Source organism: Terrapene carolina, unplaced genomic scaffold, assembly GCF_002925995.2.
Source record: "Terrapene carolina triunguis isolate 2854851 unplaced genomic scaffold, T_m_triunguis-2.0 Scaffold103, whole genome shotgun sequence".
NCBI classification, from domain to species: Eukaryota; Metazoa; Chordata; order Testudines; family Emydidae; genus Terrapene; species Terrapene triunguis.
The window spans coordinates 248093-275751 of NW_020664454.1; the positions used below are offsets into that span (position 1 = coordinate 248093).

General features: G+C 38.1%; 1 protein-coding gene across 1 annotated transcript; it reads left to right on the forward strand.

Moving 5' to 3' along the window:
• Positions 1 to 26925, forward strand: LOC112117827 (histone H2A deubiquitinase MYSM1). The gene is made up of 19 exons (XM_026651823.1): positions 1 to 71; positions 315 to 385; positions 1694 to 1771; positions 1901 to 1927; positions 2439 to 2517; positions 6482 to 6580; positions 7850 to 8628; positions 10172 to 10302; positions 13135 to 13238; positions 15061 to 15138; positions 16977 to 17065; positions 17418 to 17472; positions 17559 to 17609; positions 19494 to 19568; positions 19914 to 20102; positions 20463 to 20595; positions 23682 to 23787; positions 23930 to 23987; positions 25018 to 26925. The coding sequence occupies exons 2-19, from the start codon at positions 369 to 371 to the stop codon at positions 25183 to 25185; spliced, it is 2316 nt and encodes a 771-aa protein (XP_026507608.1). The 5' UTR covers positions 1 to 71; positions 315 to 368; the 3' UTR covers positions 25186 to 26925.
• Positions 26926 to 27659: the final 734 nt, after the last annotated feature.

Sequence of the window (27659 nt, forward strand, 5' to 3'; positions counted from 1 at the left end):
ATGAAACTATAGCTTCTGGCTTATTGCAAGATCACTACCTTGATTCATCTTGGAGAACGGATAACGGCCTTGTAAGTAATTTATAGGAAATAAAGACTTTTTGGTTTGTTTGTTTTAAATGAATGGTACATCTTTCACAGAGATTTTCAAAACTTTGTATTTCTTCTCCAGCCACTTGAGAACATAAATTAATGTTTTTATTTTTTCTAAAAAAAAAACAAAAAAAACCCCCTGTGATTGGTTTTGCTTTAGAGGAAGTATTAGATATTTGTGTGTCAAAGAAAATAATTGAAAAATGTGTCTGTCATTTCCAGCCATGGACACTGGATAGCAACATTAGTGAAGAGAACAGGGCCGTCATTGAGAAAATGTTGTTGGAAGAAGAGTATCCTTTTATCAAATTGCTTATATGTCTGTTCCTTTCCTAGGGCAATATAAAATCCTCTGTTCTAGTAGGAAGCAGTTATATAGTGGATTCTTTTAAAAGAGATTAGTGTTTACTGAACTTGAAGCACTCTGCTCCAGTAGTTAGAGCATGGAAGTATGAGATAATACACCTGAATTCAGTACCCTGCTCAGCCACTCTGCAACCCTCAGCTTCCTCAGGCTTTGACGAGTCTCATAGAGTATGTCTACACTGCAATAAAACACCCGCTACACCAAGTTTCAGAGCCTGGGTCAATTGACTCGGGCTCATGGAGCTCAGGTTGCAGAGATAAAAATAGCAGTGTAGATGGTTCTACTTGGGCTGGAGCCTAGACTCTGAGACCCTCCCTCCTTATGGGTTTCAGAACCCAGGCTCCAGCCCGGGTGGGAATCTTCTACACTGCTATTTTTAGCCCCTCAGCCCTAGTTCCACAAGCCTGAGTCAATTGATTGGGTTCTGAGAGTTGGTGCCACGGGTTTTTCTTTGCTGCGTAGATGTACCCTTAACCTTTTTGTGCCTGTTTCCCATCTTTAAAATGGGTTTAGTAGTAATACCACATATGGCTGTTGTGATGATTATTAATGCATATAAAGCACATTTCATTTCTCAGATGACAGAGTTTATATAACTGCAAAGTATTTTATTTCAAGGGAATTTTTATATACACATCGATAAAGTTCAGGTGCCCCTAACTTCATGATTCTCCTGGGTTTTTTCCACTTAACACTCACTCATATCTTTGGTGGTAAAAAAAACCTATCCATTGCAAGAGCTCTTTTAATGCCACTTCTGAGAAACACTTCATGCTTCTTGACAATATGAGAGCTCCTAATATTGCTGAGATACTTAATCCCAGTTAGCTGGTTAGGTGACCATATTAACAAATGTGAGTTACCTCTGTTTTCCTGTCCTTTTTTCTTTGAAATAAAGTACTTTACAGAGGAACAACAAAGTGTCAGTACAGAATATTTTTACCAAGGGAATAAATTATTCAGACTTGAATTGCAAAAAGGCTGTAGTGTTTGATATTGATGAGAAGAAAATGTCCTACTACTGTGTCGAAGTCATAAGGGAAAACAGGCTGTGGAGGAAGCAGAATGGCTAGTTTATTAGAAATAATGTGAGTATTTGGTTTACAAAGTCAAACAGTCACTTCCTCCTTTGTTTAACTCAATAGTATTTTAAACCAGTGGCAATTTTATCAGAATTTTTGCATGTATATAGTTCTGTTCTTTGTATCCAAAAATTCCTTAGTAAAGGTTGCAGGTATTACTTATCTAATAAATCGCTTCCAGAAAAAATATGGCTTGATCAAAAGGAAGGTGACAAAAAGTCTGTGAAAAGGTAAAATTGCTGTTGGGGGGGAAAAGAAATGATGGAATAGTAGAAATTTGGGGCAGGAATGAGACTTTCTTTGAAATGTATATATTTGCTAAGATCAGCAGTCACCATTTTTTTGTTTTTGTTTTACAGTCCACATAAGAAAACAGGAAAAGTCATGTATGTACTTTTTGAATAATTGAGTTGTATTTTTAAGTGCTCTTTACCTTAACATAAATGAAAAAGAACACTAGCATAAAAAGTCAGTTGTACCTCCCCTTTAACCTTTAGTCTTGTTTCTTTGGTTGTGTAAGATTGTTAAAGGGACATTGTCTTTTGACTGTTAAATGGCCTGTATTAAATTAACTTGATTTCTGAAGGACATGTCCACATCACAAAAAAGAACAATTACAGTTGGCTTTCTACTGCTTGCAGTTTCCTTGTTGCCTGTCCACCCCCCAGACACAACCCTCTGCAAATAAGTTGTGGATGGGTGTTGTGCTGCTTTGAATTAACTTCTGTAATACAAAAGCCTTCCAGAATTAGTTCTCTTATCAAAAGTATTAAAGTTTAAAACAAATCCCCTAAGTTTCCGTTAAAGAAGTATAATAATCCACATTTCAGAAATTGTTGTAATCTTTTGGAAATGTGCATTCATTAAAAAGGCACTTGCCTTTTCTTATTCTTTTAGGGTTCGCTCACCTACAAAATCAGCAAGCTGCTCAGTAAAGTGGACAATAGAAGAAAAAGAGCTATTTGAACAAGGACTGGTAAATATTGTATTTTTCAGTGTTCAATTTTCTGTAAAAAAACAAAACAAAAAAAACGAGCTCATTTTAAAAAATAAATGCAATATTAACCTTTTTCATAAAAAAAGAATGGCGTTCTCATTGCAAAATAAAAATAACTGCAGTGCACTAAGTTGCTAATTTTTCATTTTTAACTTGTTAAAAATAATTTCCAATTGCTAACAATGGGATAGTAAATCAGGCACACTTAGGCCCTGGTCACACAGTCACATCTGTGTTTGTGAATCTCCATCGAAGTCAGCACAGCTTGGTTTGTTCACAAGGGTCTGCCTGCCCAGATCCAGTTGCAGGATTTGGGCCTTAGACTGTCCCACGGTCTACTGATTTGTCTATTGCAGTGTTACAATAGCAGTGCTGTAGTTTACAAAGGAAGTGTCAAACATGAAGGGGTGCCTTGAAATCTAGTAAACGGAAAAAACATTTTCCCCAGACACTAATGTACGCACTTTGGAGCTTTTTTTATATGTTGGTATAGAGTACAGCACAGTGGGACCCCAGCCTGGCTGTTGCCTCTAGACATTACTGTAACGTATGTAATAAATACACCAATCTCTGAATCATCCTGCTAACTTTTGTGACTTCCAGTCAGATTTTCTAAAAATATTTTTCTCTTACCTATTGCTCTGCGAAAAAACGACAATAAACAGACACAGGCCCCTGACAATGCAAGGAGATCCAGGTGGGTGAATCCCTGGACCTTCCCAGTCTCATTGATTTTAGCAAGGCTTTACTAGTTCTTTGCTTGAAAACAGAAGGCTTTGCTGTTCTTTGGACGATATATCTAATCTGACATGTAAAACACAGCAGAATTAGTCTTAATTACTACTTGGATGGATGATTGCAAGTTGTGTTCTTGTAGTGTCATTGCAATGATTACGTCTAATGATTTTTGTAAGCATGCTTTTCTTTTTAAAGCTTGTATATATATAATATTATAGAAGATGCACTAACAGCAGCTAAAGTAAAGGCTGCTGTAGTATTTCTATTCTAATTTCATGTTTGAGTTGTTCATAACTTTAGCAAATGTCGGCCTGGCAGGTAAAAGTTTTTCAGCCCTGGTTTCTTCAAAAGATTAATATTGTCTTGAAAGTTTGAGCAAAAATATTTAATCCATTTTTTTATTATGAAGACAACGTAAAAAATACATTTTCACCATTAAAAAAATTCTAACTCTTGTAACTTTATTTTCGACATCTCTTCAACTGAAATAGCCGGGTATAGAAAGTTGTATTTTGTCAAGCAAATAGCCCTTTGCAAGTATCAGAGGGGTAGCTGTGTTAGTCTGAATCTGTAAAAAGTAACAGAGGGTCCTGTGGCACCTTTAAGACTAACAGAAGTATTGGGAGCATAAGCTTTTGTGGGTAAGAACCTCACTCTTCAGATGCAAGTAATGGAAATCTCCAGAGGCAGGTATAAATCAGTATGGAGATAATGAGGTTAGTTCAATCAGGGAGGGCGAGGTGCTCTGCTAGCAGTTGAGGTGTGAACACCAAGGGTGTTTGCAAGTAGTGCCTTTGCAAGTAGTGCCTTTGAATGTTGTAGTGGGCATTGCTTTTTAATGGGCCTACTTTGACTTTGAAAATCATATTGCTATAGAATATTGAAAGTAATACTGCTTAAACAGTAGTTAGAAGGATGCAAAGTATTGTGCCTCCCTACATGGTAACTTTAGACCCCAGACCTGCAAAGGTACATCGGTCCTCTGGCAGAGAGCTTCTTGAATGATTAGGAGCCTGTGTTCCCTGTAAGCTGTGTGGTTGGGGGGCTGCCCAGGAGAGATTCAGATGCCACGCAGTTGATTAGCAGAGCCAGGCAGATCCAGCTGGCAGCATGTGTTCAGGTGTCCCTCTCACCCCCCACTGCTTTTCAGCCACATTGCTCCTGCAGCTGCTCCTGGGACCCTCCTGCTGGTTGTGCAGAGCAGTAGGAAGGAGGGTGCTAATGTCAGGCTATCCCCCTCCCCCAGCCCCTCTACCCCATCTCCACAGAGCAGGGGAGAGGGGACAGGGCTCAGGACTCACAGCAGCTCTGAGGTCTGAGCAAGTCTTTGGGTGAGTGAGTGCCTTAAAGAGAGAGCGCACGGTTTCTCAGAGACTTCCCCAGCAGCCAACTCACTTACACTTTCTCTCCTCCTGCCTCTCCCCCCCCGCCCCCCGGCCCATGTACCCCATCTCTGCAGAGCTGGGGAGGGGGGAACATGGTTCAGGAGGAGGAGAGCTTTCAGTGAGTGCCTTAAAGAGACAGCAGATGGGCATCTCTCAGAAACTTCCCGAGCAGTCAGCACACACAGTCTGTGTCACACACCTCCCAACACTGTTGTTGTTGTTGTTAGTTCTTGGTACTTCCTGCAATGCACATATATTCTCTGTAATTATATTCTTTCAAAGTGTGTTATTTTAGTTTTTTGACTGGTCTATGCATTTCATAATTTTTATTTCTCTCTTACACTTAAATTTAATTCTTTGAGTAGTGAGTTCTAAAATGCCTGTCTTGTCCTGGCTGGAGTAATTATCCCTATTGGTAACTTTTAAAAAATATATATTATATCTAGGTATTTTGTTTCTACTGGTGGCACACATCCGCACATTACCTTGGTGCACATAACAAAATTTATTCCGCACATGGGTGGAAAAAATTAGAGGGAACATTGTTGAGGACATAGCTTCATAGTAAACATTCACATTTAAGGTGAACCAGTGCAAACTTCCTGATTAGATTCACTCATCTGATGATATAACACTCTCAGTCTAGCACAGATACATGTGTGTCAATTTGCATTTAGACACTCTGGAAGAATTTGGCATGGGTGGAATTTGGCCTCCAATGTATCTATCTATTACAAGTGGTAATGTGTTTAAAGAAAAGAACCGAGTTTGACTTTTAGAACCCAGGGTAAGCATGTAGGACTGGCAGTTAGGAAAAATAATCTTTTCACTTTAAAATGAGCACATTTGATATGGGCCCTCAATAATTTTTGATTTCCTCCAATGAAACTTTTAATCACTTTCAATTAGAACCATATTTTAAGGTTTAAAAAAAATCTTAATCTTGAGGTTGTGTTAGCATTGCCTTTTATGCATAATTAAAGACCCCAATCCTGTAGAAACTCAACGTATATTGTTAATACTGTGAGTAGTTCCATTGACTTTGGTGGGACTCAGAGTGCATAAAATTAAGCATGTTTATAAATCTTTGCGAGATCAGGGTCTGAATCTGGTCTTTTATTCATTCAGAGTACTTGGAGTGAAGGTGCACATATATGAACTGTTGGGTTTTTACTTTTTATATACGGTGTAGTTAAGAAATGGAATGAAGTGGGTATGTAAAACTATGGACCTGTTTGGAAAGAGCAGGACCAGAGTTCTAAGAGACTTATTTAAATTTAGTAGTGCTTTAATTTAATGAGACTTCTATAATTCAGTATTTAACTCTTAAAAGGGAAGAGATCAGTCCGTTTTGTAGCAACATACTATATGCTGTGAGCTCCTCTCTGAGTAAACTTTTAATTTAAGCAACTTAGATGCAGATTTAGATTGTGGTTCAGACTTTGAGTAAGTTGAGCTCTTTTGTGTGCAAGAGTGGAATGCAGAGTGCTACAGTATTACACAAATGCATGATCCAGTCCTGCAAACACTTAATTACCTTCAATGGGACTCCTCAAGGTAATAACCAGTATGTTTTAGTGCTTTCAGGATCAGGCCATTGATGAGTCTCCGAATAAAGGGGCAGTGAATTCATAATACTTATTGCTTAAACATAATTTCTGGCTGTCCAGTGTCTAGTTAATAGGACTTTTTGCAATGATTGAGTAGTATTTTTTATTTCTAATAAATAATTGCTTCTGTAAAACTTTTTCTCCTTGCATAAAGAATGATACTTAGATGTAGAAAAGATTGGTTGATTTTAATTTATTTTGTCACACTAGGCTAAATTTGGCCGAAGATGGACAAAAATTGCCAAGTTGGTTGGAAGTCGCACTGTTCTACAAGTAAAGAGTTATGCCAGGCAGTACTTTAAGAACAAGGTAAACATGAAATGCCATTTTCTGTTAGTAAAAAAGGCAGTAGGGCGCAAGTATGCTCCTCTCATATATTTTGAATGCAAACATGCATTTATGGGACGTTATTGTTGAAATATTGCTTATCTGCTGATTTTTAAATCTGAAATTTGACCTGGTTTGGAATTATTCTAATCTTGTTGGGAATTTTAAATCCTCTAACAAGCAATAAACAATATGGTGTGTTTTATAGGACACCAACATACTTGGGATACATTACTAGATTGAAAACAGATTGGCCTCTGACTACTCAGAAGTTGCAACTGTCCAATATAATGTCATTTCCCACTGGCAGCTGAACTCTTCTGGGACCTTTTTTAAAAGACAATTGTGTATACTTTAGCTACTAATAAATACATACATTATAATATCCTCTGGACTGGGCTTATTTTGAATATCAAGTGTCACGCACATCCATAATGCTGCATAAGTTCCTTAAAGTCTGCATTTTTTCGATGTTTTACTTTTTAAAACAAAAATCAGTAAGAAAAACCTGAAGATGATTTCCTTAATGCAGGGATCGACAACCTTTCAGAAGTGGTGTGCCGAGTCTTCATTTATTCACTCTAATTTAAAGTTTTGCGTGCAAGTAATACATTTTAACATTTTTAGAAGGTCTCTTTCTATAAGTCTATAATATATAACTAAACTATTGTTATATGTAAAGTAAATAAGGTTTTTTAAATGTTTAAGAAGTTTCATTTAAAATTAAATTAAAATGCAGAGCCCCCCGGACCGGTGGCCAGGACCCGGGCGGTGTGAGTGCCACTGAAAATCAGCTCGCGTGCCGCCTTTGGCACACGTGCCATAGGTTGCCTACCCCTGCCTTAATGTATAGTTTCTTCTTATAAGTAAAATGAGCTGAGATAATATAAATTAGCTGATGAATGTTAACTCTAATGCTCGATATCCACAATTCTGGAAGCTTTGCCAGCCAGTCCTTTCTTAATCTCTTTTATATATATAGTATATAAAACTTTTATTTTATTTATACTTATATAAAAGTATAAAATAATGAAATATAGGACTGCCCTTTGAAGGAGAACATAATGAAAGCTGAACATTGGACCCAATTTAAAAAAGACAAGCTTTGTAAATTAATACATAAAACTTAATGATCCCTCTCGTCTGAACCAAATTGATTATGCCGTTGATTTTAATAGTGTTCTTTTTCATTTAAACTTCATTATTGGGGAATGCTTAATTTTTCTTATAATCCATTTATACTTTCTTAAGGCAAAAACTGATGACTCTGAAAAAGAGGAACAAAGTCAGTACAGCAGCAATAGTCTTCCTGTTGAGGATGAAGGAGAGAAGGTGGCGGCATGGGCACCTGCAAACCTGAGGGGCCGTGCAGACCCCAACCTGAACGCAGTGAAAATTGAAAAGTTATCGGATGATGAAGAAGTAGACATCACGGATGAAATGGATGAGCTGCTTTCTCATGCACCCCCACCGGAACCTGGCAAATCTAAATTAACTGATATTCCGAAGAGTCCAATTCAAGAAACCAGAGGAAGAGAACACACTTTTTGGTCTGCTGGCTACAATTCTGCAATTCCCCAATTTGCAGAAGACAACTTTCAAAAGGCTGAGCAAGGCAAGGTAGAAGCACTGGAATTTCCAGACATTGCAGCCACATGCTCTGAGAAACAGAGCGTGAATGGTGATGAATCTGTGAAATCAGTTTATCTGCAATTTAATGAATTTACAGAGAAAAGTGAGCAAGACAAAAAAGGGACTTTTGATGACACCAAGCAATTAGTTGATCAAGAACATAATGAAGAGCAGAAGGACTTAGTTAATAATGAAATGCTTTTCCATCCGTCTTGCCAATTGGATGAAGAAAATCAAGAAGAAGCAGAGGAGCTTAAACCGCCTGATCAAGAAGTGGAAATTGATAGAAATGTCATTCTGGGAGAAGAAAAGCAAGCGATTCCAGAATTTTTTGAGGGACGTCAGGCCAAAACACCAGAGCGCTATCTGAAAATTAGAAATTACATTTTGGATCAGTGGTAAGATAAATTGATTTCATTTTGTGATTTCATTCATTTCAACAGCTGATGTGCTGTTTTGATGCAGTTAGAACAGACATGGAATTAATGGCCTAGCTCAGAATGCTGCCAAAATTCTGATATTTTAGCTGTTTTCACAAGATTGAAAAGTAACAGCATTGGCTATGGGTGGGATATCCCTCCCCTCTTCACTTTTTTCTTAAATATAAAGGAGCATTTTACATTTCAACAATTAAAAAGTTTTGGAGCATTATGAAAATGGGTGTCGATCTTCAGAACACATGGCTACAATTTATTCTAGAATTATTTCTCCAGTTTTGTCAATTTAGTGTATTCCACCAAACAGGGAAGAGAAAATAGAGTAATACTGGTTAGTGCAATACTTTTAATTTTTATCACACAGTAATGGTATGTAGATGGGATGCATATTACAATATATTCATGGGTCTGGTATATGTCTTCTATATTCTGGGTCCTGTCCTTCAGACCTTACATAAAATTCCCACTCAAGTTGTTCTCTAGTGATGTCTGTAATATGTGTCCTTTCTTCAGTCTGGGACAGGTAGGAGACTGAAAGACTGAATTTATAGAAAGTCAGCTATTAAGAGTGGCTATGTTAGAGCAAAAAGTGATAAAAGCATTTTTTAAATGGGACCTTCTCAACAGGGAGCAGTATTCAGAGACTTGAATATTGTACAGTTCGTCTCCATGGAGCCATTTTAAGGAACCCATGTTTTTACTGTGACAGGCTAATTCGCCATGCAATTTGTTCTCCTGTAGCTTTGTTTTCTGAGTTTAACTGTATTCACTTTAAAAATGTTACAGTATTCTCTCAGCTCTAGGTTAATTGCCTTATAAATTGATAAACTATTCACTAGTTCTGGAGTAGTTGTAAGCTCCCATATTTCTAGGGAAATTTTGACAGACTTCAAAGCAGTAAATGTGCATGAAGGATAAAAAACAGGATTATCACACAGTAACATACAAGTTGTTTATGCAATTACTTAAAATAATTGTTTAATACAATAGAACATGTGATACAGAATGGGAACAAGTATTTTATTTTAACAAAGTCATTTAATTTCAATAACTTGTTGCTCCCTGGCACCATTCATTTCCAGGGCCTATATTTTATGCTGTGTGTGGATATCTTTTTCCCTATGCATGTATTTGAATAAATCTGCACAGTCTCAAGTACCATCATAAATTAGCACTTTTCTATGAAGCTTGGATATCTGTATGGATACTCAGACTATTCCTTATGTTATTTTGCATAGAGTGTACTTTAGAAAACAGCCACTCAAACAGTACAATCCTACTTCATGAGTAGCTTTTTGGGGGTGAATATAAGCTTGTTTACCACTAGCATTCTAGGTCTGAGTGTGACACATGTTAAATAGAATCTCCCAATAATTCCTGTAGAAAAAATACAAGGAAATCCAAATGGCTTCACCGAACAGTTAAACTATTCTTTTTTTTTTTTTTTTTAATTTTTACTGATCCATTTTATTTTTGTTTGAAAATGTCCTATGATTTATTTTAGGGAGCGATGTAAACCTAAATACCTGAATAAGACTTCAGTACGGCCAGGCCTTAAGAACTGTGGTGATGTTAACTGTATTGGACGGATACACACGTACCTGGAGTTAATAGGAGCAATTAACTTTGGCTGTGGTAAAAAGAACATTTTAATCTGCATCCATTCAGATTATAACCACAATGTTAATAGTATCTGTTATTGGTCAGAAACCATTTTGATAAGTTGTGTATGTTATATGAGGTATAAAAATCAAGGTAGAGAGAAATCTGTATTTTCAAAAGAATTTTTTGAGTTAAATTCATTCCCGAGAACCTTCTGCATTCAGTCCAATCAAAACTATCCATGTGGGTAATCTTCATTCCATCTCCCTTTTTCTCTGAAGTCTCCAGTCACCCTTATTTCATGTAAGCTGTTTGGGGCAGGTACCTCGCCAAATGGCGTCCTGACCTGTTTGACCTCCCACCCCTTGTCATCATATAAATCCTAATGGACTACTTGTATGAATAGATATTAGTAAGTATGAAGGTTGCAGAATATGGCTCTAAGATTATAGACCTTCTGAAAGAAAATAAGTTGTGCTTTTGTTTTGCTTTTAAATTTTCAAAATACTTGGTGTCTTCAAGTATGGATTCTGATTATTGACTGCACTTTCTCCTAAGATGGGAGAAGCATAACTTATTGAAAATTAGCAGTTTAACCTGTTTCTGTAGCTAACCTGGTATATAGTTTGAAGGAACCACAGCTGTCTTGTGAGTGAACGTACATAATTCTCACAGCCCCTCCTCATGTCCTACAGTCTGTACTATGCAATGTTCCCTCTCACTCTGTTGGTTGATGGCAGAGCAAAGATTGACAGTCAGCCTGGGGCCAGGACAGCCTCTTTGTGGATAACTTGAGTTCTCTGCCTCCACTCCTGGGTAAACATGGGATCTCCTTGTTGTAGCAAAGCCTCCAGGATTGGACTAGCAAAAACATCTTGAATTTGACTAATTGGAGACTCCTAGAACTGTGGGTTTCTAAGCAAGGTTTGCCTCAGACTATGTCTGGGGCCCCACTTCCAAGAAGACCTCTTAACTTGGCAAGAGTCTTCAGAAATTTACCCAAATACGGGCAACGTGTACTTTGGACAAATGGATGCTACGGGCAGTTCTACAGGGTTATGCCATCAAACTTAGCAGTTCCCCAGAGATAAGTTCATAGTATTTCCCAGATCAAACAACTTGACCAAAAACCAAAAACTAAAAGCCATCTTGGCATTAGAGCGGTACAGCTGGTATCAACAAGACAGATTTTGTGGGGTGTACTTGATATTTTTAGTGATCCTAAAGAAAAATGGGGACACGAGCCATCTTAGATCTCCAATCCTTCAGCAAATCCACCAGGTCTCTGAAGTTCTGATTGAAAACACTAAAGTCTATTGTTACGACTCTTATCACCCCAGGATTTAATGACTTCAGTAAATCTCAAGGAGGCTTACCTTCATGTGATAGTCAAGGAGAGTCACTGGAAATTTCTGCCCTTCTGTTATAATGGGAAGCATTTTCAGTTCAGGGCTCCCCCATTTGTACTAGTGTCTGCCCCACGAGTCTTCACGAAGATCCTGGTGGTCTTGCATTTTCAGAGAAAGGGGGTACATGTTTATCCCTACTTAGGACAAGTACCTGAAAAGGAGACTATCAGATCACCCTTCAGCATCTAAAGGAGATTGTAACCTGCATCCGGGATAATGGGTTTCTGGTGAACATGCAGAAGACTCTTCTCTAGCCATCTCAGTGACTTTTGCTTTTAGGAGTGATCAGAGACACCATTTCAGAGGAGAGACAACAGAAGACCCTCTCTTTAATTCACTAAGTGTCATCTGGTCATCAGACATCCCTAGAAGTCCTTGATACAACTCCTCAGTATGCTAGTTTCATATGTAAATACTCTACAACAGACCAGATTTCATCTAAGGATGCTTAGATATATTTTTCTTATCATAGGAAGAAATTGCACCCAATCAGGAACAGAGAATCACTGTTCCAAAGTGAATCACTTCCTACTTCAAGTGGTGGACTGAATCACCTTTAAGATTCCAACAGCGTGTCCAGTATCAAAACTGGTGAAATTCACGATCACCATCACTGTAAACTTTCATGCATGGGGAGCACTCCTCAACAGGACAGTGACTAATGGGACTTTGTCCAGTTTGAAGAAGAGGAGGCATATAAACGAGCTAGAGCTCAGGATGATCAGACTAACCCTCCTCTGCTTTCAAAAGCCAGTCCACCAGCATCATGTATCTCACAGCCAATGACACCACTCCAGTTGCATACATCAGCCAACAAGGGGGAACGAAATCTTCCTCCATCCACAAGGAAGTGATACATCTGTTGACTTTGTTAGAGCATCATCTCTCCAGGAAGGACCTGGAGCTTGAATCCATCTCTATTTCAGGAGGTGTAGAAAAAGTTCAGGGTTCCAATCACAGATCTCTTTGCCTCAAGGGAAGGAATCAATGTTCTGTCTCAAAGGTGACTATGCTTACTTTACGGTTTTCTCCACGTACCTCTGTTGGCAAGGATGAGAAAAAAGATCCTAGAGGAATCGGCCACCATCCTCTTGATTGACTCATATTGGCCCCACAGCTAGTAATTTTCAGCTTTGGCAGCCACCATTCTGGGATTCTCCACAGGTGGTGATCTTGGCCCTTAGCTGTGTGTGAAACTTTGTTCTGCCTCCAACCTTCGGGGAGGGAGAATGCCCCACGTACAGACTGCTGGACATGGAGGGTCCTAGAAAGAAAATTCACAGATAAGAACGAAGTTTTCCTTTCCTAAAGTTGGTTGCTACTGAGTGAGGACCAGATGACTATACTATTGCCTGATCATAGAGTAATACCTCCTAGTTGAGATTTGTATTAAATATGGATTTTTTTATTTACCAGGATTAGTGAACAATAATGTGTGTGCTTTGCATTCCTATAGAACAGGCTGTGTATAACAGACCACAACCAGCTGATAAAACACGATCCAAAGAAGGCAAAGACACCATAGAAGCATACCAGCTTGCTCAGCGTTTGCAGTCTATGGTAAGATGAAAATAAAAAGTTGTGTGTGTCCGTAATAGGGCCTCTTCAACTTTCACTTTCGATACAGGGCATCTCTCTGAATTTCTTCTTAACCTATTCAAACTTCGATCGCTTTCCTGAGTGTTCTTTGATTCAAGTGTCTGCTTTAGCACCAGTGTTATTCTTTGTCATACCTGTCCTAATTACTATTCTATTGCACAGTTGGCTTCCACTCCAACCTGCTAAGTCTTATCTGTCTGGAGCTAGAAAACCCAGCATAATTTGCATCTGTGAGAAAGCATTTGAGTGTTCTGGCAGCATATAGTGAGGCTGCCTACATTTTAATGTGTACATTTACCAAGTTTTTGGAGTGACTTATTTAGAGCTCAGCATTTATAACCAAGCATATATGGGACGTTATAAATAATTTATTGCTTCATTAAAAGAATAAGATTTGCAGGATAATTATGTAACTAGTGTATGTCATAGCAAATTTTTATTTTGCTGTAAAGATATCTTATGTATTTAAATCTATTGGTGCAAGAAAACTAAATCAACCCCACAAAGGAAGTGACAGAAAAGAAAATCCATCTATGAAATAAAAAATGTTATGCAGAAAGCATGAGCCGTACTCAATACTGTTTGAATCACAATTTGCAATTGTTTACCAGTATATTTAGTCTTGGCAGTATTCGATTTAAATCGATGTCCGTAAATGTTGATTTCAGCTGACACACTGAAATTGATGAAAAAAATATCCACTAGTAACAGTTGATGCAAGTGCAGCCTCTCCCTCCTGCACCTTGTGCCTGCAGGGACTGGGTGGTATTGGTTCTGTGGCAGCACAGATTGAGCCTTCTGCAGCCATGCTATTATGGGAGTGAGTGCGTGGGTCTTGACGACGAAGCTGCAGAGAGCTCCTTGTATGGCTGCAAGGCTGATGATGCTGGATCCCTGCAGGTGCAGGGAAGGCTGAAGTCCTGCTTGGGGACAGAGCCATTTGGCAACAGGATAATTTCCCTATAGCTGGCAGCTCATTTTCCACCTCCCCTTGCGGTCCTGGCTGGGTGTCTCTGCTCTCCCCTGCCATGACCACAGCCTTCCCCACACCATGCGCCTGCAGGGAACGGGTGTCATCCGTACTGCGGCAGCACAGGGAGCCCTCTGCAGCTCTGTTGTCACGGCCCTGCTCACTCATTCACTCACCAGTCAGGAGTGCGGGGGCTGTCCTGGCAGGAATTGTGTGGCAGCAGGATGGCCTTCCCTGTAGCCAGGGGCTCGTCATTGTCCTTGGAGCCTTGGCTAAGGGTCTTTGTTTCGCCAGGCCTCCCTGGCACCTAGCGCCTCAGTGTCTTGGGCCCCTCAGCCACACCGGGAGCCCCGTAGTGTCAGTGCTGGCCTAACTCCAACTCTACCCTCCCACCGCCCAATTTCCCACAACTGTAAAAATAAAAACTGTTAAAAATTGAAAAAATAAAAATAAATATTAATTGTTGAAATCGAAGAAAAAAGAAAAAAGAGAGAGAGAAATCTGCCAAGCCCATATATACTAAACCATGCTGTCTGTACTAGATGGATGGATCCATGGATTTTACTCCGGTATTTACTGTACCGCTTAAGGAAAACCTTTCCTGATTTATTTCTAGAAAGGTTGCCAGCTGTTGAATATAAAGGAAAGTAAAGAGTTCTCTGTTATACAGTGGGACTGTTCTGGGAGTCCTAATGCTTATGAGCCACTGACCATTTGGATGTCATTTTATGGCTGATTAAATTCAGCAAATGTCAGTGCTTTGATGTGCATGGATTGATGATGTTTGACTAGTATTTTATTTGCTTCCTACAGCGTACAAGAAGACGGCGTGTGCGAGACCCCTGGGGAAACTGGTGTGATGCCAAGGATTTGGAAGGACAGACATTTGAGGTAACTCTTCTATTTTTAAACTGTTCTGGTAGATATGATTCTTGCTAACCATTTATCAGATGATATCTCATCAAAGGCATTAGAAAAAATGATTGCATAATAAGCATTAAAATTACATTTGTTCTTTTTGAAACCATGATTTGAAAACAATATTGGAGCAACTGTTAGGCAATTGTGCTAATATGGTGAATGTGCTTTGAGTATGCATGTCCCAAACATGTCCAGTCATACTATAAAGCATACACTGTCATCGCGTGGCCATAATGTTTCTTATTTTAATTTGCAGATTTCATCAGTCTTATTCTCATTCAGTGAAAAGTTGCTCTTCACATCATATAAACCTTTTGTGTCTAAAAAATGTAGCTTTAATTCAACACAAGGTTGAAATATCAAGCATTCATAAATCTGGAATTTGGTTGCTCTTTATTCCAAATTGTCAACAATAAGAGTATGAGTTTATCTTTTAAAAAAAAAAAAAAAAAAGTTTCAGCTTGCTTATTTTAAACATTCTTCATAACAAATAAAACTGATTTGATGCTTGCCTTGCTTTGTAGATCTTGCTTTGTAGATCTTTTATAGTGACTTCAAAAAAAACCAACCAAAACTCTACTTGAAGACTACGTACTACGTTACAGTTTCCTTACATCACGTACTGAGTTTTATATGTTGCACAAGAAAGAGAGCGGTGATAGATGTGTGACTGACCAGTTCCCACCTTTACCTTGGGTTTTTAGGTGTAAGACAGTGGGGACCTTATAGCAGGTTCAGTGAGTGGCATTTGTGATGTACCTAGGAAGCACTATTTTAGTAGACTAAACCTAGACCTAGCAGTCAGGAGACCTGGGTTTCAGTCCTGATTCTTACACTCTTTACTGTAACCTTATTAAGACTAGCTGAGGTGGAAAGAAAATTTAGGCCTTTTAGGTTTCCAGCCCTGCACTTATTCCTCTAGGGATAGAGTTTAGGAAAGTGAACAGTGCCATTCCCCTCCCCAAAATTGTCTGATATCCAACACTCTAAGATTTTTCCAGAGTTTTGAAGTGTTTACAAGTTTAGATGACACTAAAGTATTTCGCAGTGCCATCAACATTCAAAATCAATATAGACTAAACAGACAGATGGCTACTGTGCATCCACACTCCTAGTGTTCTAAACCTTAGAATGAGCAGAGAAACTTAACAGATAATCCTACTCTTCCTGTGTGGGGGAAAATGTGTGACATTAATTACATCAAAATTGCTGAACTACTTTCTTTCAAACTCAGTTTGTTTATTAGATCTCATTGAAATCTAGAGAACACATGCAGTTTAAACAAAATCCACTTTTCTGCCATTGAGTTATGTATGTACAAAATGTCACTCACAAGACAGCCATGCTTCATGATTGAGGCAAGCATGGGATCTAATAACTAAAATGTTTGAATGGCTTGGCTGCCGCATCTACCATTTCCTGCAAAGAATGATCTTTAGGTTGAGACAATGTGGAAAATTTCAGCACCAAAGAGGAACTGCTTTGAGAAAGTTTTGACCAGCTGATTATAATGGAAGTTGTACTTATGCATATATTTGACAGCGAAGGCTTATGTGAGATGTGGATGCCAGTACTTGAACTCTGATTAGATCAAGCCTCGGGGATGATAGGAAGAGTCTCTTCCATCTTCCTGCAAAAACAGATCTATGTGCTAATGGCTCTGTCACTATTTTCACACTGCGTGGTGTATTCTGGCTGTTTCAGTGCATGAGTGATTCAGTGACAAAAGCTGCTAGCATGGCAGGGTGCAAATTAGTGTCCAGAATCTAAGTACCTGGCAATCATTACTGATAAAATTTGTTTTTTAGCATCTCTCGGCTGAGGAACTAGCAAGAAGGAGAGAGGAGGAGAAACTTAAACCTGCAAAACCTTCTAAAGGATCAAGACAGATAAAAAGGTCTTCTTCTTGTGTGCTGTTTGCTCTGCAATATCTCTTTTGGAAATAGAGATAATAATTGGCTTGCATAGATTCAAACCTAAATATTATGAATCATTACTATGTAGACATATGTGCTTTGCAATCTAGATTTTTAAAAAGTCTGACATCACAATTGTAAATTACAAAACGTTACCGTTTAAATTCATGGGTGTAAATTGCAAAATTCCAGTAATTGGGGACCAGTCACTGGAGCGGGGGAATGAGCAACTCCAACAAAGAAGGAGCTGTTGGGAGAAAATGTGATTTATTTAAAGACTTTTTTTTTCATTGATTGTCCTTATCTTTAGAGAAATTTTCTTTCATTTTGTAGTTCCTTTGATCCCTTTCAGCTGATACCTTGCTGTTTCTTCACTGAAGAAAAACGAGTAGGTACATATTTATGAATAATCAAGAACATTCATTTATTTACTTACAGGATGTCTCTTGTACTCATTATGGCTTGTCATTTCAGGAACCATTTCAGGTGAAAGTGGCTTCAGAAGCACTTTTAATAATGGACTTGGTAAGGATTAAGCATTGTTTTATAATGGACTGAAGTATATATTTTGGTATATCCCCATTTTCCTCAATTAGTTTCCTTCCCATTTAGAGCTAAAAGCAAGAGTCTACTACAGGAGAAATCCCAAACTGCTTCATGTCCTTAGGGTTGTGTCTATAAAGAAGTATGGGCTGGATGAATGGACTGTAAGGTGGATAGAAAGCTGGCTAGATCGTCGGGCTCAACGGGTAGTGATCAATGGCTCCATGTCTAGTTGGCAGCCGGTTTCAAGCGGAGTGCCCCAAGGGTCGGTCCTGGGGCCGGTTTTGTTTAATATCTTTATTAATGATCTGGAGGATGGTGTGGACTGCACTCTCAGCAAGTTTGCCGATGACACTAAACTAGGAGGCGTGGTAGATACACTAGAGGGTAGGGATCGGATACAGAGGGACCTAGACAAATTAGAGGATTGGGCCAAAAGAAACCTGATGAGGTTCAACAAGGACAAGTGCAGAGTCCTGCACTTAGGACGGAAGAATCCCATGCACAGCTACAGACTAGGGACCGAATGGCTAGGTAGCAGTTCTGCAGAAAAGGACCTAGGGGTCACAGTGGACGAGAAGCTGGATATGAGTCAACAGTGTGCTCTTGTTGCCAAGAAGGCTAACGGCATTTTGGGCTGTATAAGTAGGGGGATTGCCAGCAGATCAAGGGACGTGATTGTTCCCCTTTATTCGACATTGGTGAGGCCTCATCTGGAGTACTGTGTCCAGTTTTGGGCCCCACACTACAAGAAGGATGTGGAAAAATTGGAAAGAGTCCAGCGGAGGGCAACAAAAATGATTAGGGGTCTGGAGCGCATGACTTATGAGGAGAGGCTGAGGGAACTGGGATTGTTTAGTCTCCAGAAGAGAAGAATGAGGGGGGATTTGATAGCAGCCTTCAACTACCTGAAGGGGGGTTCCAAAGAGGATGGAACTCGGCTGTTCTCAATGGTGGCAGATGACAGAACAAGGAGCAATGGTCTCAAGTTGCAGTGGGGGAGGTCTAGGTTGGATATTAGGAAACACTATTTCACTAGGAGGGTGGTGAAGCACTGGAATGCGTTACCTAGGGAGGTGGTGGAGTCTCCTTCCTTGGAGGTTTTTAAGGCCCGGCTTGACAAAGCCCTGGCTGGGATGATTTAGTTGGGAGTTGGTCCTGCTTTGAGCAGGGGGTTGGACTAGATGACCTCCTGAGGTCCCTTCCAACCCTGATATTCTATGATTCTATGATTCTATATATTTTACTGTAATAATAACCATAGTTTATGCAAGCTGTCTACCAGCATGAATGGCTGTTAATGCCTATTCTTGTTCCAGATGAAGTCACTAGAGAGTTGTCACTGACTTAAATAAGAGCAGTAACAGATCCGTACTCAGTTCCATTTCTCCCAGGATATCCATCTTCTGTGATAGGAGTTGCTCCAAAAGAAACATCTCTTCATTGTGCATGTTGCCACTTAGGAATCCATTGGGATCATTACTCTATTTGCCCAGCAATCCAGAAGATGATTCAGTATTTGCGTATTCTCTTTATAATAACAAAGTATGCCATGCCAGGCCAAAGTCTTCTCAGTTGTGACACAGGGTTCCTGGTGTTAAATGGTGACAGTTTCTCCAACTAACAGCACCTCATACATACTTAATACTTAGATGGGTGGCAAAGATCATCTTTATTCAGTTACTTTAAATTGAAACACACAGTATTTCAGAGTCTTTATTATTCTCAGTTTTCCTTCTAAACCTTACTGTGAAAGAACCTGTGAAGATAGTGTTTTATAATGTAAATCCAAGATTAGCAGTAGTTATGAAAATGGATATTTTTAACAAATATTTTAAGTAATGTGTATATATTATATATCTTTAGCATGCTCATGTTTCCATGGCAGAAGTAATAGGCCTGTTAGGCGGAAGATACTCTGAAGCTGATAGAATTGTTGAAGTAAGTTGTTTTTGTTCTTGGTGGGTTTTTTTGGTGGGGGGTGGGGGAGGGTTTCAATGTTCATTCTGCATTTCACTGAAAGTATTGGTTAAATGCCTTATATTGAAAAAAATTGATGCAAAAGTTAGTGTCCTACAGATTATTGAATTAGTTGTTCTTTAGTCTTAAAAAGTTGAAATTTGAAAAGTTAATTATTGTAATCTTGATATTACAAAATTTAAGATCTCATAAAAATATCTGGCTGTCATCTCTTCTACACTTGCATAAGAGAATCTAGTATTTAACATTGATTTAAATGTGTTCACTCAATGTTTCCATTTATCCATATGCGGATGTTATTTACAGATTTGTGCAGCAGAACCATGCAATAGTCTCAGTACAGGACTACAGTGTGAGATGGATCCAGTGTCTCAAACTCAGGCCTCAGAAACCTTGGCTGTTAGAGGGTACAGTGTTATTGGGTGGTACCACTCTCACCCTGCATTTGACCCCAACCCTTCGATACGAGATATTGACACTCAGGCTAAATACCAGGTACCCTTTGTGTGTATGGTAAAAAAAACCCTTTAATTTCTAGTATTTATAATTTAATATGCTTAATGCAATAATGGTTCTGGTTTGCACAATTGAAAATCATTTTGGTTGTAAATTGATTTTTAGCTTTACAGAGTCTTACAGTGATTAATTTAGAGATTGTTTAATTGAAATTGAGGGAAGAAAGGATAATAAATATAATATTCTATATTTACATTAGAGTGGGTTAACCTCAGATTTGTAAGGATTTACTAATGTCTCTCTCTACCTTCTAATTTTTTAATATAAAAGATAGTTGGAAGAGGAGTTTGTATTGCACTTAGAAAATATATTACCAATTTTATTTTTTCCTTCATTTAGAGTTATTTCTCCAGAGGCGGGGCAATGTTCATTGGAATGATCATAAGTCCTTATAACCGAAATAATCCTCTTCCATATTCTCAGATTACTTGTCTGGTTATTAGTGATGAGATTAGTTCTGATGGCTCATACCGTAAGTATCTGAACTAATTACTTTTACCCCACTCCTCTTGAGCCTTCAGGATTTTAGATGGAAAATTTATATTCTTAACATTTGAACAAGGGCTTGAAGGATTCTCTCATCTCTGAAGTTGGGCAGCTTTCCCTGAAATGGAGGGGCTTAAAGCATCAGTTCCTGCATAATCTAACTTTTACTTTAAAAAACCATTAGTATTTTGTGACCTCATGAGTGAAAAGGAATACTTCCAACTATACAGAGATCTAGTGTTGTCTTCATGGCTGCATACAGACATGTATTGTCTCTGCTGCTGCTCATGGCTTTCCCAGATCACAGCCAAGTGAAGTTATCAAGACTGGTCAGTTTCACTGTTGGTATTCAGAACTCTGTGGACACCAGTGAAACCCTTAAGGATTATGTCACTTTCACTCTGCTCCTTCAGAAAACTATGAGCAGACACAGGCATGGAGGAGAGGAGGACCACGCTATCACAGAGACCTAGAAAGAGGGGTGGAGAAGCAAAGAAGAGAGATTGATGAAGGGGTACTATAACTGGAGGCTACTTTTCAGTAGTTGGGAATTTGGTGTGCAGAGGGAGTTCACACTAATCATACCTATCAGCCAGAGGCTAATATGAAAAGATGTAGTCCCAAACAGATTCTGGGATTGATAACTTGGCAGGAATCCCAGCTCTCTTCCCCTTTCCAGCAGTACAAAATGGGCTACTTATAAGGATGTTGCCCATAGACCTTCCAGGTTTGCTCCATTTCACCCAGTTTCACATATCAACTCTGGCTGGTAGGTTTATTCTTTTGGCTAGTAAGCATCTGTTAAATTTATCAATTCTTGACTTGGGGTACGTCTTTACTACCCGCCGTATTGGCGGGTAGCAATCGATTTATCTGGGATCGATATATCGCGTCTCATTAAGACGCGATATATTGATCCCCGAACACGCTCACCGTCGACTCCGGAACTCCACCAGAGCGAGCGGCAGTAGCACAGTCGACGGGGGAGCCGCGGCTGTCGATCCCGCGCCGTGTGGACCCCAGGTAATTCGATCTAAAATACTTCGACTTCAGCTACGCTGTTCGCGTAGCTGAAGTTGCGTATCTTAGATCGATTTCCCCCCCCCCCAGTGTAGACCAGCCCTTGGATATTTTGATAACTAATAAATAGCATGTGGGGGGCACAATGTTGATGGGAAAAAAACCCTGACACCTCACAGAAGGCTCTGAATCCCATTCCATGTAGACACACCTTTCATTTAGCCTCATCTTATGTGTTATATGATGTATTTTCCCCCTCCCCTTTTTAAAAAAATTCCTAGAGACACTTTGTATAAAAATTACAAGGACTATAAGAATTGATCTGTTTCCTGTGTTTACTCCCTTGCTGATCTGAGGAAAAGTCATAGGATAACAGTCCATTAGTAGAATTAATTTTTCGTGTTCCACAGTTCATAAATGCTGTCCCCTAACTCAGCCTTTGCCTCCAAACATCAGGGACTTGAATCTTGCGGTGTTGGGGAAGATAGATAGATCTGACACTTCCCTCATTATGTTTTATAATGGCCTGTACTGAGGAGAGATCAACCACCTGGAAATGTGCTTCCCAATGCTGTGGGCAGAGTGTAGATGACCTTTTTGTGGTACTCCTTGATTACCATACTGACAGCATCACATAGAGTAACCCTGTTCCTGCCATCTTGACTTTTCTATGACTCACAGCTAAAGTGCTTGTGAATGATACCTGGCCTTAGTCATTGTCATCTTTTTGTTACGTAGATTTTGGAGATGACTTGTTTTCAGGTGGCAAATAGATACACTATAAGGAGTAAATACATTTTTCTTAAATATAACCTTCTAGACTTTTGGAAACCAAACTCTAGTATCTTATGTGGAATATTAACCATGTGGCCACCTTCCCAGTCAGTGCAGATAGAAACATAATTCATACACGTGTCTTAAAAACAAATCTGTTTCTTTCTATACAATTGTTCTTGTTAATTAAATAAATTACAATATTAGATACATAGTATATTTTTCAGTGTCTTTCATGGTCCTTCAGTGATTCCTTAAAGGTTTGCGAAGCACTCTAACAATTGCATTATTCATTGTATTTTCCATATTTAACTCTGGTGCAGCTATGTTCTGTTGTGGCAAAAATATGTGAGTTTATGGGAAATGGACAGAAATTGGAGTTTCACATCAGTGATAACTATTTGAGTGGATGAACATTGTTGCTCTTGAAAGTCCATTTTGCACTGACTGAACATTTTTTTCAAATCTGAGATGTTTTCACATAGTAAATTGTAGCTATTGCCTTCTTTTTCTTTCCTCTGAGGTTTTGAATGAAAGCATGCGAATCAGCTCATTATATTCTTTTGATCCTGAAAAGACTTATTTTTAATGTTTACTAGAATTTACTGTCTTCACCCAGGTTATCTGGTAACTGATTTGTGGGCTAGTAGTCATCCTCTTGCATTCTATGTATATTACTTTTTAGGTTTGTTCATCTATGCCCATTCTCAGTAATGTAACTAGAAGTTTTAAGACTGAAGTTCTTGCTTAGAAACTTAACTTTCCTTACTCTCTCTTACCCTCCCCCCAAACTTAGGGTAACAATCAGTCACCACAGTATCAGCCACCACACCTCACTTGTGAATAAAAAAGAATACATATTACCCATATGGTTTAATCCACAGGGAACACTGGGACACCAGCCAAGAGATGAGAAATGTGACTTTAAAAATAAAAGAAAGTGGTGATAAATTATAAAATGTTTAGTTTTGCTGTTTTACTATTCTTTTGCAGAGCTATTTTGTTTTGAAAGTTTAACCCCAAACAAAAATGTGGTATAATTTAATTAAAAAAACTTTGTTTTTCTACCAAACTTAAATTTGGAGCCTTAAACTAGCTGACAGTGTCACTTCAACCTGCTTAGTTTTGGTAAGTAATAGGTTTGCAAGTTATTGTTGCTGCAACAGGCATAAGTAAAGTATGAACAGTTGCAAGGAAGGAGGGAGATTGCTTCCAGTTTTGAAGAGGAGTGGCAGGTATAAGGGAACCAGGGAGTAATCCTGTTTTAATGATTTACAGGCCTGCCCTACAAGTTTGAAGTACATCAGATGTTGGAAGAACCTCAGTGGGAATTAGTGTTTGAAAAAACAAGATGGATAATCGAAAAATACAGGCTTTCTCATAGGTGTGTGTGTGTGTTTGCTTGCAATATACTTGTTTTTAAGATAAGCCACTTCACAGTTTTTGTGTATTTATTATTAGTATTTCAATAGAAAACAGATTCGTCCATTTCATCCAATCAAGACTTTTTATATTTCTTTCAATAGCAGTGTCCCCATGGATAAAATCTTTCACAGGGATTCTGACCTGACCTGTTTGCAAAAAGTAAGCATTTAAATTTTTTAAATGTCACTTTTTTGGGAGTAATCTGAAACATCTATAATCTCAGCCATGAAAATCACAATTTTAGGCCAGTTGCAATACATACCTATTATATTGCAGCTCATAATTTTATTTACCATAACTGTGAAAATAAGGTTGGGTTATGTTTCCATACTTGCTGTTGACTTCATTTTTGGAGTTGAGGCCAATGATTAAAGCAATATTTGAAGTTTTAACCTTAGTTAAAAGGGAAAAAAGCAAATTATTGCCTCTTCTCTGCATGTTTGACTGCTATTACATCAACAAGAGTTGTTGCACATTGAGAGAATTAGTCTCCTAAGTCCTTTATCCTATTCTTAAAATGATGTTGCTCCATATTTGTCATGCATAAGTGAGAATTTTATGAAGTTCTGAATAATTGAATCTGTAACATTAATTGTATAAACAAGACAGAAAATTTGCTCAAAGCAAAAGTCATATAAACAGAAGACATGCAATAATTACTCTCATTTATTTTTTTTCTTTCAACATGACTGTTCATAAACAACTTAAATCTAAAATTGAACTGGCAGAAAGATCTTTTGAATTTAACTATTGTATGATTTATGGTAAAGAATCCTGTGCATAATTGTCTATAGAATAATGTAAGTTCTGTGTTGCAAAGATTATTATTTCAAGCCTATATTTCATAACCAATTATTGAACACAAACTGATCACCAGCTAAAGTCAAAAATAATTGTTCCCTTAAGCACAATTGATCCAGCTTTCCTCTAAAGCAGTTGGTATAGGGAACTATCAGAGTCAGGGCCCCAGACTAAAAGAGATCACTGATCTGTTTCTTTATGGTAATCCCTGTATACACTTTTTATATTGAACGGTTTCTGCAAACCTGCCAAATAAATCAAGGTTTACTCTTACAGCATTTATCAGCTAGAAAGACAAAACCGTTTCTTTAGTTTTTTCTACTGAAACTTCTAAGTTGAGCAGTTATTATGTGTTTCTGAACTTAATAATAATTTTCTTTTAAACTAGCTTTTGGAGTGTATGAGGAAGACTCTGGGCAAGGTAACGAACTGCTTCATTGCTGAAGAATTCTTGACTCAGATAGAAAACTTATTCCTTTCTAGCTACAAAAGTGAGAAGCAGAATAATACAGCTGAAGAAAATAAGAACACGTGTCCAAATGAATTGCCAATGTGATGGCTTTTTCAGTGATGAAATTTCAGTTGTATGGACTACTATCCATTGTTCCTCTTTCAAAGTTATCATCTCAGTTGACAATAATAGGGAGATAATCCAGTATCTCAGATAGTGTAATGGTTCTAAAAGACATTTAGAAAACCTCTAACAAATGTTTTCTGATTACATGTGAAATTTTTATTTTTTACATTCTGAAAATTTATCGAATAGTATCACAAGCTTTGGTTTATCATTTGGCCAGCAACCTACCATTGGGAAGGACAAGCTGAAATACAGAACACTGATTCTGTGCCTAAAGGAGAGGGTCCCTCCTCTAAGTATTTGAAAATGGAATTTTGGCCGCCTTTCTGTCCTCAGATGCACATTGTATTGAGAGTTAGATGTGTACACCAGAGGGAAGAATTTGTCCCGTAGTGCATTGTGTCATCTAAATTTGCATAATTCTGCAGATGAGATTGATACCACTCTATCACTGCAAAGATTATAGTATATCTGATACTAATTTTCCTGGTATCTACTGTAAACTTTTACTCTGCTCAATTTAATCCACTCTGTTGTTCCTTTCTGAGCCACTACCGACAATTTTTTTCTGGCATACCCTTCCCCATCTTCCATAATACATGGAAATAAGGCTAGCAGGACATAATTATTTGTCACTTCTTGTTGCCACAGTTTCCAATGGAAACAATACGTTCTGGTTATTACATGTTGCACTCTTTCCTATCTTCCATATTACAGAGACACAATGCTATCTTGTTCTATCAGATCATCATCATTTGTCATTTCCTGGTTATCACAGGTTAATGCCATATGGCAAAATCTAGCGCTGTATTGTGGCAGCCAAAAAAATGTTTGTCTCAGCTGCATAGCAGAAAAGAAAATGAAGTGCACATGTGTTATATTCACTTCCCTGCTCTTTACAATAGCAGTTTAACAAGTAACTACACTGTTCATATCAGCTTCTGATACAATTATGCATTCATACAATTATATATTCAGATAAATTAGTGCCAGGTAAGCAGATTGATTTGTAGCTGAACCTCAAGAGAAATACTGTTATCAGAAATCATAACTTCCAAACATTTTATCAGCTGTATCACGGTGTGTAAATTTTTGTAGAAGAATATCAGTGGTGGATTTCTTCCTGAATCATGGGCAAACTGTTGATGAGTGTACACTTACTACTGTATGTGACGAGTATCTTGGCCAAAATGTCTGAGGTATTTGAAAACAGAGGTAACCAAGAACTTAGATTATCCCTGTGTTTTTGGGATCTAGTCATACTATAAAATGTACATTTTAATTTTATATCTGGCCCTGTATAATAAAAATGCAATTTAAAATATTTCAGATTTACATCTTAACTTCATCTTGCTCTGTGCACTTAGGAAAAAAAGCTATGTTAACAATTAAAAGTGAGGATTGCAAAACTTTAATATTGTGGGATCACATCCCAAGTAGATACCTGTTTCCAAGAAGGTAAAATCAGCTGTTATTGTGCTTTCTAAAATGGAGTTTAGTCCCTTTTCATTTCAAAGTGGATGATGCAGAACCTAATTTTAGAAAAAACATGGACATACATAACTAGAGACTTTTTCCAGGCTGTATTCAAGACCTATTGTCTTAATAATATTAGAGAACCTTCTGCACTGTGTAAATCTGCAGATAAGAGGCTTTGGATTCTAGTGTGATGTGTATAGTCCATCAATTTAAAAGAAGTGCAGTCCATATATATACACACGCACATATTGATCCAATCTTTGGACTTTTTATTTCCCCTAGATTGCATGTAATGTGAAATGCCATCTCTCTCCTCTTTCCTAAATGAAAGTATTGCATGGCTCTCAGTATTTCTAGCTGTAGACTACACATCTTGCTCACAAAACAGATTTCCCATCTCCCTCAGTTTAAATTTTGGAGTATTCCTTTATCAAGTATTGTCGCAGTTTTCAGTGGTTTTATACGTTACTCTATAAAAAAGTCACATTGTATATATCTGTACTAAAATATGTTGTAAATAGTTATTTGTAGAAACAAAATCATTTGTCAAAAGACTTGAACCTCAAGTATAACTGCAGTATGTGGTAGATGTAGTGTCTTTGTTCTGGGTGTTATGTTTGAGTCATTTAAAACAAAATAATAATACAGTGAGGCAGTATTGCTAAAATAATGGAAACTAAATTTGCTGGCTGCTCTGTCCCCTTTTTAATGATTAAAGTGAGCAAAAACATTAATAATGATGTGCAATTGATTTTAAAGAGTCATATATACAATATCAACTAAGAAGTTTCGGGTACAGGATGTTTTAAATTGTGGAATCTGAGTCGCTCTGACTTGCACATCAACACTCTGATCCTGCAATCCCATTCTCATGAGTGGATTCTTGTGCCTGCCCAGAGACCTGTTCACTCAGTTTACAAGTAGAATTAGGGTCCAAATTTGCTCAGTGTACTTGTAGAAAAAATGGTTGTAAC

Bases quoted from the DNA above. Each gene is read 5' to 3' on its own strand.
- LOC112117827 (XM_026651823.1), top strand. The intron at 15,139-16,976 runs GTAACTCTTCTA...TTTGTTTTTTAG, and splicing joins TGGAAGGACAGACATTTGAG to CATCTCTCGGCTGAGGAACT. The intron at 23,788-23,929 runs GTGTGTGTGTGT...TTCTTTCAATAG, and splicing joins AAATACAGGCTTTCTCATAG to CAGTGTCCCCATGGATAAAA.